Source organism: Panthera tigris, chromosome B2 (assembly GCF_018350195.1).
Source record: "Panthera tigris isolate Pti1 chromosome B2, P.tigris_Pti1_mat1.1, whole genome shotgun sequence".
Taxonomy (NCBI): Eukaryota; Metazoa; Chordata; class Mammalia; order Carnivora; family Felidae; genus Panthera; species Panthera tigris.
The window spans coordinates 36030652-36044231 of record NC_056664.1 but is presented as its reverse complement, the minus strand read 5'-3'; the positions used below and the strand labels follow the sequence as shown (position 1 = coordinate 36044231).

Below are 13580 nucleotides of genomic sequence, written 5' to 3'. Positions count from 1 at the left end.
ATTCTTACCGTATTTCACACTCACAATAGAGAGCGCGCTTATGCCCATTTTATAGTCAGGAAACTGAGGCTCTAGACTAGAGGGTTAACGATTTGCCCCAGGCCACACAGCAACTACTGCAATGGCCTGGACAAGAACCCCATGCCCAGGGCTGTGTCTACTCCAGTAGGTTTGGATCCTTCCATGGGTTTGGGTCAATAGGTGTGGGGGCTTGGTCATATCTAGTGTCCAGTCTCCTGCCAAGGTGGGGAGCCAAGTGAGCGACAGTGATGGGGTCCCCAGGACTGGCAGAGCTTGGCAGGGCTGGGTAGCTGGGACTCAAGCAGGAGAATTAACACGAGTGACCCCGTGTCCCTGGGCCACACATCCCTGGGCCCGGCAGCTGAGGTCCTGGGTTCTAGAAGCCATTCTCTGCCCTGATGGGTAGCAGACTCTCTCTCCCACCGTCGTCCTGTATGTTCTCTTGGGGAGATCTTTCCTTCCCATGATTACCTCCGTTAGCCCACCTTGCTGTTCTTATCTCTTGAGATCAGGGCTCTTGGCATTCTCCCTAAAGTAGACCTCTTCATCCAGTTTTACATTTTCTTTTCGCAGGCCCTTTGAGCAGGTTCCCGAAGAGTCTCGGGCTATATTATCAAATGGAAAAGGGACTAACATTTGTTAGTACCTACTAGATACTAGTCATTGTGTCATGGACCCAATGTACGTTTTCTCATTTAATTCTTGCAACCCAGAAGTTATCTCCCCTAGTGCCTGAGATGTATTTTCTCCATTTGCAGATCGAAGAAATTGAGGCTTCTGTTTCTTATAGTAATTAGATGAGAGATGGAGTCCTGCCTTTGGCCCCTCATACCACACCATCCGGGCAGCCCCCCAGGCTTACATTTACAGCCTCAGATCAAGCAGAGCCAGATTTAGGGCATGTGCCTTCCTCCTCTCTCCCCTGAGCATCCTACCTTCACTGCTTAGAGCTGCCCTAGGTCCCCTCACTGTTGAGAGTTTTGATCCTGGTCTCCTGTGACCCAGGGAGAACATCCCTTATAGCTACCCTCAGGGACCTCAGAATCCCAGTTTAGAGGGCTTTCCCCATGGCCTGTCCTGACATCCCAGAGTTCCCTAAGTGGTGTGCCTATCACACTTCTGTTGATGCACAATGAAGAGTCCAGGAGGATAACCTGGCCCTCTCGACAACTATGTGCCTTCTCATGAGGCCAGGATATAGGTGCAAGGGTGCTGAACGTTCTCTGGGCCCTGGGGCACAGGTGGACTGGCCACCACTTCCAGCAGAGGAAGTGTGTCAAGGGCACCAGGCTGTGCCAATGGCACGAGACCCCACCCCCAGTATCGGCTCCTGAAGATGGAACCAGGCCCTGCAAATAGTGTCAAGCCCTGCCTCTGACCACGGAAGCAGACTTTTCGTGCTCAGCCGTGGTGATAGGGCGGCAGCCTGTGTGCTGATCCTTCCTGCGATGGCTGCTCTCGTATTCAGTGACAGCACCTTGTACTTGGAGGTCAGAGACAGATACGCTCGGGTCGGGCAGAGATTTTTGTGGTCAGAGAGGAGGTCGGCTGCATATGGGTTTGGTTCTGATGAGCAAAAAAAGATCTTACGGTGGGGAGCAGACTCTACTGTGGTCTGCCGCAGAGCGAAGACAGAAGTTCCTCACTGAGGATGGCTCTGCCTGATTCGGCTCTGATTCTGTCCGGTGCCGGGGCAGGACATTTCACACAATAGGTGCTCAGGAAATACCGCAGAACAAATCAATGGATCGATGGCAAATAAAGAGGCAATGTGTGTGTCTTTGAAGTGTTGGGAGGCAAGGAACGAGAGGGAGGGTGGCGAGGGAATCAGCTTGCACTGAGGTCTAATGGCCCGAGAGAATGACCGGAGTGTGATGGTGCTTCCCCTCAAGATGACCAGCATTAAGGTGAGGCCAGAAGAGATGGGGCGGGATGGGAGAGACTGTTTCAGACTGGTTTTCCCAGCGTAGAACTGGAGCCTCCCTTAGACTTGGAGTGCTCCTGAGAGGTCACCTGGTTCATTCTGGATGGGGAACAGAGGACAGGTATTAGCTTGCTCCACAGACAGCCAGGGCTAAGGGGAGGGCAGGGCAAAGCCCTGCTGTGGAGAGCACAGAAGGGCTAATTTTCCCAAGAGGTCCATGTTTGATGGTCCATGGTCTGCTGAAGAGGTACAGAGCATTGTCCCGTGCAGAAGGATGCCCAGGCCGAGCTGGTCAGGTGCCCTGCCCCGAGAGCCTCCTCCAAGACCCTGGCCACCATTCTTTGAGCGGCTAATTAAAAGAGAAAAACCTGTTAATATTTCAGCACTGTTAACTCTGCTAAATTATTAAGTGTCCATTTGCATTACATGTATAAAAGGATCAATAAACATGTGCATACCAGGAGCTGGGAGGGCGAGGGAAGGATAGCTTCCAAGGATGCTGCCTGGGACTGGCTCAGGTAGCGACTTGGAGACTGTGCCCTGCACCCTGAGCCCTAAGTCCTCAGCACTGTGTCAGGCACTTAGGACCTGGAAATGCATGGGGCTTGGCATAAGAGTGAGAGAACCAGACTCTAAATCGGCAGGGCATCCTTGAACAACGTACTTAACCTTGCTGAGCCTCTGTACGCGTCCCTAGTTCTCCCTGGCACCAAGCTCAGCACCTCATATCCATAAGGATGTGTTGACGGTCTGATAGAAGGAAGGACCAGAGCGCAGATCCTGATTCCATATTGCCTGGCCCAGAGCACTCAGTGGTGCTGTGGGAGGCTGTTAGGATGATGGCATTCACCCTGTCCGCTGGTAACTGGGCAGAGAGAACCAACTCCAGGCTGGGAAGTCTGCAGCCTGCTTCCTTTCTCTCGTCCCCACCTCCTCTGCAAGTGTCCCAGGCCTCCTGCAGACACACACTTTCCCTGAAAGAGTCAGGGGCAGAAAGCACAACAGCAGCCCATACCTGACTATGATTAATCTTTTTTTTTTTTTTTTAATGATTAACCTTTCTAAATGTGGGGTAGGAAACCTGAAGGAAAGCTGATGGAGCTTTAAGTTAAGGTTTTCCAGGGGCACGTGGCTGGCTCAGAAGAGTGTGTAGCTCCAGATCTTGGGGTCACGAGTTCGAGCCCCACATTGGGTGCTAGAGATTGCTTAAAAAAAAATAATTTATTAAGGTTTTCCTATTCATTTTGCTATCTGCCTGCTTTACATGGCTCTACGTCTTACCGTCTCATCCTTGTGCATTTGATAGCACCCTCTTCACCCTAGCTCGTGCCGGGGAAGAAACTCTCTGATGAGGGATGAGGTCCTTGATGAAATTTCCCTTCCAGGTTCCGGTGACAATTCTCTTCCAAAGCCCAGTGGGCAAGTTGGAATTCGTCTTAACATGAGTCCTTGAGAGTTTGTGGCTTCCTCCCTGGGCCTGCTGGGTGCTGGCTGTCCCTACCCGCCCCTCACCTGGAATTTGGGGTCTGTGTTTTTTTTTTTTTTAGGGGAAAGGAGTACGCAGATAGGCCAGAAGCACTCTACCAGGGACTCACTATTTCTGCCTCAGCTGAACTCCTTACGATGTTGCCCGGTGGGGAACATCTCTCATGCTGGCTTGGCTGTTCTCGGACACAGGCTGGGGAAGGCCATGTTATTTGTCTCCATAGCCATTAGTTTTATACTGAGCTTTGGATCAACATTTCTCCACTCGTTTTACACAACGCTTCTAGCTGTCACGATACTAAGAGATCCTCTGTGAAGAAAGCACTACACGGTCAAATTTCTTTGGAAGGCACTGGCTTAACACCAAGTTACATAGGTGTGTTTACTGCAGGACTTTTCAGAGCCTTTAATAATACACACTTGGGTGCCGACACACTCTGGGAAGGAGAGAAGACACAGCATCAGCATACTTACTCCGCAGAGGACTATCGATCAACACCTTACGGCACACAGCTTGGGAGACACCATTCTCCTTTTCCATGGGGGTTTGTGGCTAGAGCTCAGGAGAGTGAAATAGGAAAAGTCTCATAGACAAGAGGCAGTGAAACATACTTGTTTCCAAAATCCCGCCCTATTTTCTACCGATGTGGTGTCAAGCAGAGGGGATCAAATCCAGCCTCCTGAATTTCCAAGAAGCTTGTTACAAATACAAACTCTGAGGCCCGTCCCTGAAGAGTCAGGGCTGGTGGTTCTGTGCTGCGACAGGCTCCCTGGTGACACAAGGCAGGGGCAGGGGAGTCCGTGGAGGACTGGGATAGTGAATGGAGTGCCAAGCTAGCAGGTGAAAGGCCTGGGTTCAAGTCCCAGCTCCGCTCCTGTCCTGTGTCAGTGAGTGACGTGGACGGGGCATTTTCTTCTCTGGGCCTGGGTTTTCTTCTCTGCCGAAAGAGGCTAAATAGGACTTGCTCTTTCTGCCTCTCTGAACGAGGTGAGGAGCTTGGAAATACACACAGTGGACCGCAGGAATGTATCACTCCTCACCATCTGTGGCGGATAAGGCAGGGTCCTCTTGTGCAGAGGGCTTGCAGGCCCCCAGGGAGGTGGATTCTTGAACGGAGTGCAGGATCATTTCTAGAATAATGATGCCAACATGTGTGGATGGTTTACTGTGTGCCAGACACTGTTTTAAACACTTTGTGTGAGTTACTGATGTATTCCTCACAACAACCCCGTTTTACAAATGAGAAAATTGAGGCTTAAGTAACTTGCTAAAGTCACAAAGTAACTTGCCGAGAGCTAGACGTGCTCGATGCTAAGAGGGATGCTCAGAGGGGTCCCATCCCTCCCCTTGCTCCCAGCTCCTCTGAAGCCATGCACAGCCCGCGACATGAATTTTAACATATTCGTGAAACATCCCTGTCGGCTTTATGTCTGTTTTGAGTGTCTCCGTGCTGGGATATAGAGGGAGCCACAGAGGGTGGTCTCCTGTCCCCATCTCTTGTCCCTATTTAATCATCTCAGGAACTGTCATTTGTTTATTTATTTTTTATTAAAAAATTTTTTTGACGTTTATTCATTTTTGAGAGACACAGAGAGAGCATGAGCGGGGAAGGGACAGAGAGAGGGAGACACAGAATCTGAAACAGGCTCCAGGCTCTGAGCTGTCAGCACAGAGCCTGACGCGGGGCTCGAACTCACAAACTGTGAGATCCTGACCTGAGCCGACGTGGGACGCTCAACCGACTGAGCCACCCAGGACCCCCTATTATTATTATTATTATTATTTTTAAGAGGGAGGGAGTGGGGGAGGGGCAGAGAGGGAAGGGAGAGAGAATCTTAGGTAGGCTTCATGCCCAGCATTAGCCCAATGTGGGGTTCGATCCCACGACTGTGACATCGTGACCTGAACCAAAATCCAGAGTCAGGAACTCAACCAACTGAGCCATCCAGGCGCCCCAGGAACTGTCATTTATTGAGAGAGCACGTCTTGTTGGGCCAGATGTTTTACAGGTCTTGTATTAAACCCTTACACCGGCCCTGGAAGAAGGCATTTTTGTTCCCATTTTATGAATGAAGAGGCTGAGGTTCAGAGAGGTTAAGTAATTTGCTTAATGTCACTCAGCTAGTGGATGGCAGAGCCAGGAGGAATTAGTCCCAGATTGTCTGCTTTTCCCATTTCTCTAAACCATGTCTCTCCTCTGCTCACTGTTCCGTGACGCATCCCCTGCTCTAGAGTAGTCTTAGCACTTACAACACTCTGAAACCACCCTGTTCATTTCTGTTCCCTTGTGTGCTATCTCTGTCTCCCCAACAATGCTCTTTCATTGTTGGCTTTTCATGACAGTCTCTCCAGCACCCAGCACAGCAGCCCCCGCTCGGAGCATTTGTTGTTTGACAGACTGAATGCAGGGATTATGATGTCATGGTGCCTCTTGACACAGGCCCTGGCCTAGTTGCCTTTGGAACCGAAGATGCTACTGCTTGCTGGTAGTGCCTTCCTGGGGTGTGTGGAGCGGGAGGTTAAGTGGGACAGAGTCCCATTAGGGGCCCGTGAGTTGGTGGGGACCCTGTTGGTTCGGGGTCCAAATCACAGTTGTAGCCACTCCAGAGGTGACCAGAGTCAGAGAGGCTGATTCATGTTAACAAAGCTCAGTGGGAGGTGATGGGGAGATTGAAACGCCAAGGCTAAGGGGGCCTGGGCACCACTTGCTCCAGAGGGAAAATCTGCACTGTGAAGAAGTCAGCCATGGGAGGCAGCTCATCAAGGAGTCAGAGTGAAGGGAGTGGGTAGGGTAATGGTTAGTGTCAACAGAAGGAACTGGGTGATCTCAGTGGGCAGTTTTTTAAAACTGAAGTGTAACTGAGGTACAGTAAAACCTTAAGCAAATAACCTGACACATTTTTACATGTCTATCCACTCATATAACCACCACCCAGATTAAGATGTAGACATTTCCATCCCACCAGATGGGATCTCATCTTCTCCCCAGAAACTTCTTTTGTGCCTGTCCCGGTTAATAATCCCTATCCCCACCCAAGGGCAACTACTGTTTAGATCTCTGTTGCTTTAAGATGGGTTTCTTCCAGTTTTGAATTTCAGATATATGAAATCACATACTCTTTACTCTTTCGTCTCTGAGTTCCTCCACTCAAATTGTGCATGTGAGATTCAACAATGACGTTGTGTCTATCAGTTTTTTTTTTTTTTAGTGTAATATTCCATTGTCTGATTATACCAGAATTTATCCATGCTAGTCTTGATGGACACATGGGCTGTTTCTTGTGTTTAGCTATAATGAAGAAAGCTGCTATGAATATTCTTGGACCTATTGTTTGACTGTTATTTTTTAAAAAAAATTTTAATATTTATTTATTGTTGACAGAGCATGAGCAGGGGAGGGGCAGAGAGAGAGGGAGACACAGAACCTGAAGCAGGCTCCAGACTCCGAGCTGTCAGCACGGAGCCTGACGTGGGGCTCGAACCCACAAACTGCAAGGTCATGACCCGAGCCGAAGTTGGACGCTCAACTGACTGAGCCACCCAGGCGCCCCTATTGTTTGGTTGTTATAAGCACTCGTTTCTACTGGGTACAACCCAGGAGTGGGATTGCTGTGTCATGGGGTGTACCCTTGAACAGCTTGAGTAAGTACTGCCAGATTCTCTTCCAAAGTGGTTCCATCATTTTAGAGTTTGATGTTCTTAAGAGTCAATGTCATCAAAGGGAGTTGGGTAATCTTCATGATGTCATCATCCATGATGCCCCATCTGCAGTGAGGAAACTTGTCAGGTGGCCAGAGGCCTTCTGTCTGCTGGCCAGGCCCCGTTTTTTCCTGGCCTGTGCTGTCTAGACCCTGAGAAAGTATGGCTCTCCAGCTCCTTTTCAATATTCCTTATCAGTCACCAAACCTTCTGTTGTGACAACACTGCCTGGCTATTGGCGAGCCAGAGTGTCCAGGATTCCAGCTTATCTTCCACTGGAGCCTGTTAAATCAATGTCTTCCTTGTTGAGAGGCACCCCAGGCTTCTTATAGACATCCACGCGACCTTCTGGTCTTATCAGCAACTGGCATGCGCGTCCTGCATTGGTGGGTCATTTCCTGACGAGATTGCTGGGGACCTTGGCCACAGATGGCTCTCTCTTCCATGGTGTGGTGATGTGCCTGCATTTGCATTGCAGGGAGGTGTGTGGGTGACAGTTTCAGACCCCTTCCCCAGACTCTAGGGTGCATCTTCTATATGGACTATGCGCTGATTACAAAATTCATAGAAAGTGTGAGTTGAAAGGGATCTCAGAGGTCATCTAAACCCACTCCCGTGCTATATAGGTGGGGAAACTGAGGCCCAGGAGGTCTGACTTGCCCAAGGTTGCATAGCTTATCCCCTGACGACTAGCCTAGGTTCATTTTTCTGTGGCAGCCCGGTGGTCCAGAAGGTTGTCTGGACACTCAGACTCTGGGTTCTTGGCAGCTGCCGCTGTTTGCAGGAGCCGCTGCTGTTTGCAGAGACTCTCCTGGTTAAACATGGCCCTGTGTTGCTCCCTGTTGCTGCCCCACAGCTTCTTGACCTACAGCTGGGCTGCCTCTGTGGACCCACCTCTGTAATTAGTTCCTGACTGCCCCAGTGGTATTGGTTGGAGAGGTTCTGTTGAGGTCTACTTGCGGCAGCTCTAGAACACATTAGGGGTCTCCTAAGCACTTGTCATTTTGCCTGTGTTACTGTCACACCCACCCCTGTGAGTTCTCAGGCCTGGCAGCATTCTCTCTGTTTCAGAGATGAGAAACTGAAGGTCCAAAGACCACTAAGGGTTTACTCCAGGTAATACGTATTAGATGGGACTCTGCCCGGTCAACCTGCACAAAGTCCCTTGTTCTCTGAGGCCTGGTTAGAAGGCTATCTCTTCCATAGAGCCTTCTGTGATGCTTTCTCTAGCAGACAGTGCTCTCTCTCTCTCCTCTGACATTCTGGGCCCTCTCTACCTCTCTTACAATGCTTAGACACATTGCCATGGGATGTTCTTGTAAATTCATTCACTCAACATTCACTGGGAACATCAAGGTGAAACTCATGGTTGGGTAGGCAGAAAGACAAGAATCCTGAATCTGGCAGACACACAGATTGATGCTTTGTTGTTGTACTGGGATAGTGATGGATACAGAAGGAGGGAGGGTGCAGGTGAATCATGGGATGATTCCTGGAGGAAGTTACACATCTTATGCACAGGCTTTATCGCATCTTTGTACACCTCTTTAGGGCAAGGACTCTGTTTTCACCCCCTTGTGCCCCGGATTAGCCTTCCTACCTCCATTTTCTCTACCCTCACCTGAGAGCAGACAGGTAGGAACTCGGGGGGTCTTGCCCTCCTTTTCCAAGCCCAAACATTGCTGGGCTAGGGGCTAGACACTTAGGGAGGGACTGTGTACTTTCCCAATCCAGTCATTTTCCCTTTGGGTGTCCCAGCCACATCCTAGCCCTGGTCCCCCAGCCCTGGTCACGTGAGAAAGGCCAGGGAGGAGCCAGTCTTTTGGAGGCTTCCAGGCCCTTGGAGAGAGGTTCTGTCCCTAGAAGAAGAGGTTGGCCTGCTCAAGGAGCAATGGGGGAACAGTAACAGGCCTTTGGGTGAGGGCAGTGAGCAGTCTGTGGGGCTGGGAAATATGTTAGTTAAGCTCTCTAAAAGTAAAGGCTGGATGGTTGATGGGGTATAGTTCAGGCAAGTGATTTGCTGGGAAAGTGCTCTCAGGAGAAACTGGATGGGGAGGCAGACAGACAGAAATGTGGTTCAGTTGTTTTAGCCTCAACCTATTCCCAGGGGGGCTCTGGAGTGCAAATGGCACCATAGTCATCCCACCAGGAGACGGGGATCTGGCAGCCATTGGACTATGTGCATATGCACTAGGGGAAGGGGAGAGCTCCCAGGCATTTCTGGTTCAGGCAGCTCCCACTGGTGAAGGACAGTTCCCAGGGGAAGGTGAGCTGTATGTGCCTAGCAGCTGGGGGATGGATGTACCCCGCAGGTATGGGGACCTGGGGGAGCGCCAGCAGTCTCTGCTACAGAGGCTGCTAAGACAGCGATGCTCACGGAGAGATGACCCATCTGTATGGATTACTGAGCCCCTCATACTCATCAGCTCATTGAAAACACAGAACTCTTGCAAGGAGGGTGGGATGAGGAGGAACTGCCCCTTTCCTGAGTCCTTGACCTTTCTGGGCCTAGCCTGGGACCCTGGGAGTATTCTTTCCAGAGCTCCATAGGTCAGGCCTCTAAGGAATGGCCTGGGGAGTTCTGGGCTGACATCTCCCCCTAACACACTCAGAGGAGGGAGCCTTAGACCCCCGCTGGCCTTGGTGCCTCTTACCTAAACCTGCCCCCTCTCCCGCCAGCTCCCGCCCAGGCTCAAATCGTCCACGCGGGCCAGGCATGTGTAGTGAAGGAGGACAACATCAGTGAGCGCGTCTACACCATCCGGGAGGGGGACACCCTCATGCTGCAGTGCCTTGTCACCGGGCACCCTCGGCCCCAGGTAAGCCCCACCCTGGCCTCGCACGTGCCTCCCCTGCCCTTACCTCCTCACTCTGCGCCCCACTCTGGGCCCAGAGCTAGAGAAGAGGCAGCAGGAGCTGGGGGTAAGAGGTGGATGTTGGCCAGTAAACCCAACACAGAAGGCTGGGGCTAGGAAATAGCTGGAAAATGAACGCGGTAGGGAAGGGCTGGAGTCTGTGAGCTTATTCACCTGAAAACATCGATGACTGAGGGAATAATTCAATGTCAGTTGTTGAATTCTACTTCATTCCCATTGTATCTGTTGTGCAGATGCTTCCTCACACGCACCTCCAACCTCCGTTTGAGGGAAGACCACGTGCCAACACTGTGCTAGGTACTTCCTCCAGTGTTTTCTTGTTGGAGCCTCACGACCATGCTGTGAGGAAGACATTAGGGCATCCACTTCACAGCTGAGGAAATCAAGGCTCAGGGAGGTTGAGTAAACTCCCAAGATCACACAGCTCCTGTGAGGGTGGAAGCAGAATTTGAATCCAGAACCAGCGTCCGCTGTAGCTTTAGCGCACCTCCTCCCCGTGTGTCCATCTTTGGGTTGGAGGCTCCAGGAGTTACCAACAACATATAATACATTCTCTCCTTCAGGAGGCTTCAGGTAGGCAAGCCCCACATTCTTGATGGTAAAAGCCTGAAAGCAATTAGAAAGCAGCAGAAGATGAGTAAATTTACCAGAAGCCAGGTAAATTTTGTCACAGACCATGTATATGGTTCCATCAGAAGCGTTGGCCAGTTCTCACCAAAGCTGGTGGCAAGAGGCAGGAGCCGGGCTGGAGGAATGATGGAATTTGCTGGTGAGCTGCCGTGGCATTTTAAGAGCAGCAGAAAATTTTTCATTGGATCCTAGGGAGGACAGTGAAATGCAAAATAGTTTTTTGGGATAATCTTGGGAAGAGGGATGGCTTTGATGGGTTTGGCCTTGAGACCAGCAGATGGACAAGGAGACCCCTAAAGACTCAACCTAAAACCATTATCACTGCTCGCTTCTTCTCAAAGTTTTGTTTAGAAGTGACAACAATGCTGCCAGCCTTCAGGTTGGTGTTTGTATCAGGTGTGACATCGGGATGGTCCTCCCTAATGCAAGTGAGGCAGCTGGGCCATCTCTCCCTAAGGCTGCACTGGCCATCTGCGTGTGTCCCCTTGTGCATTGCGTTTTTGAGTCGTTCGTGTCTGTGGCTGTGCGTGCACACACTCTTTTTTCTACTTCCATCCATGATTTCCTTGTTCCTCCTGCTACCTAGGCTCAAACCCTTGGGCTAATATTTGACTCTGCCTTCTCATTCCCCACATCTAGCCAGCCTCTGAGACCTCTGTTTTTATGTCTCCCGCATGGGTCTTCTGCTTCTATTCCTCATTACCTCTGGAGGCCAGACCTTCAGTCCTATCCCTTGGACCACTGCAATAGACTAACTGGATCCCCATGCTTCTGCTTCTGTACCCCATTCCCAGAATCATCATCTTCAAACCTGCTCTGTCCTATCACTCCCCAGCTCAGACACCTTCGATGGTTTACCTATTACCTACCAGACCCATTTCAGGCTGCTAGGGGTGGAAGTGAAGACCTCCCATAGGCTGGCCCCACCTGCCTTTCTGCCTGTGTGACCTCCACTGCCATCCTCCTCACACCCTGTGCTCCAGTCACACTTGCCCAAGTACACCCTGTTCATTCCTGCGTTAGCCACTTCTGCTCCCTTCTCCTGAAATGCCGTCTACCTCCTTGTTTGCTCAGTTCATTACAACAAATATTTATGGAGCACCTGCTATGTGCCCAGCACTGTGATGGGTCCTAAAGATACAGTTACAGTTCCTGTTGTCATGGAGCATCCAATCTAGTAGGGGAACAGGGAAGCAGCATCTCATGGCCCACTTTGAGGTCAGGATGGGGGGCTGAGTGGGCATGGAATTCCCCACTCCAAACAAGTAGCAACAGAGAGGGAATCTTGAGGGCCAAAATGAAGGATCTATAGCAATGGCAGTGAGCAGAAGGTGAAGAACTCCTTGGAGGGGCTTGGACTGCGTACTCACCTCAGGGATAGTAGTATTAACACACACATGGGGGATATAAGTTGAGGCCACAGGTCCATCTATGCTTGGAAGTTAGACCTAGACTCTCTATCTAAAGCAGGAAGCTGGACAAGGGCATCACCTGTGAATGGGGACCAGAAGAGCTCTGTCCCACATCCTAGAGTCACAGCAGGGATCAGATTCTGCTTCAGGGCATGGGTATAAACAGAGTCACCCACGAAGGAGCACAACCCTTAGGCTGTCTGTGTCTTGCACTATCCAAGTGGTGAGGAAACCCTAAGCTGAGAAATTAGTATAAAAACTAGTTGGAACCTGTGAACCTATGTGTCTTGGGCATTGGGAACCATAAAAGCTATACCACAGACAGGCCTGTGAGGGCCTAAGTGGGACTTCTGTGGAAGAAAACTCCCATGAAATGCAAGCCTGTGGAGTAAAGTTTCCAAACACATTTGAAAATACACTGCCAGGAGAGCCAATCCATAGACCACCCCCACCCAACAAAAAAAAAAATTGAGCAATCCACATCTGAGGAAACAGAGATAACAGAACAATCTGAAAGGATCTTTAAAATAAATATGATTAAAGTGTTTCAAGAGATAATGAAAGGAATATAATCCACAAGACAAGAGATTATACAACCCGATCAGTTAGATATGGGGGAAAAAAACAAATAGAAATCCTAGAGATAAAAATAACACAGTCTTTTTAAAAACTTGGCCTCTGTGCATAGAGATAGCTAAAGAGAAAATTAGCGAATTGGATGATAGATCCAGGGAAATCAACTACAGTGTGGTCTGGAGGAGACAAAGAGATGGAAATGTGGAAAGGAAGCTGGGAGGCATGGAGAATAGAATGACAAGCTCCAACATAAATGTAGGCATTCTGGAAGGACAGACTAGAAAAAACTGAGAGAAGACGACATTTGAGGAGGTAAAGACTGAGAATTGTGCTGACCTGAAGAAAGGTACAAACCCTCAGGTGGATAAAACAAAGCAAATCCAAAGCAGTTTCTAAACACATCCCATCTAGATAAACACAGTAAAACTGCAAAATGTCAAATGTAAAAGAAAAGATATTCTCATGGCCTTGGTTTCTCTCCAAAGCACCCTCTGACCTAAGTATGAATTGCCTGAAATTGCCTATAGCCTTCTGCAGGTTTTGTCCCCTCTACATCCCTGAGGGAAAGGTTGAGGGTGGCGGGGGGATGACAGTAGCAACAATGAGGCCTGCAGTGACGCTTCTCTGAATGAGAAGGTTGCCCTTCACCCACTTCTCCTGAGCCTTGCTGTTTTTGTGCCCTATTCACCAGCATCAGGCACCTTGCCCTGTCTCAGTAATAAGCAATTCTCCCCAACTTTAAGATGGAAACTTCCCTACCCCATCCCCCAGTCCTCAAGACTCAATCATCTGGAACCGATCAATTTTTCTTAAACGTCTGGTACCCTGAGGAGTAGCTCCAGTTTCTTGTGTGATCCTCAATAATTTCCCACAATTTAGGGCAAATATAATAATAGGAATTTGTGGAATGACTAATATGGGCCAGGGGCTACCTCACAATGACTCTGCAAAGTGAG

General features: G+C 49.8%; 1 protein-coding gene across 4 annotated transcripts in view; it reads left to right on the top strand.

Annotated features, from left to right (window-relative positions):
* The window catches only part of MDGA1 (MAM domain containing glycosylphosphatidylinositol anchor 1), a 57336-nt gene that overhangs the window by 20288 nt on the left and 23468 nt on the right, over window positions 1–13580 (top strand). The window contains exons 1-3 of one of the 4 annotated variants that reach the window (XM_042986250.1): window positions 5830–5917; window positions 8682–8765; window positions 9810–9949. In XM_042986250.1, the coding sequence (XP_042842184.1) occupies window positions 9911–9949 (39 nt within the window). In that variant the 5' untranslated portion in view covers window positions 5830–5917; window positions 8682–8765; window positions 9810–9910. Of the gene's footprint in view, window positions 1–5828; window positions 5918–8608; window positions 8766–9809; window positions 9950–13580 lie in introns of those variants that run through there. The other 3 variants (XM_042986248.1, XM_042986249.1, XM_042986247.1) reach the window with 3 other exon arrangements.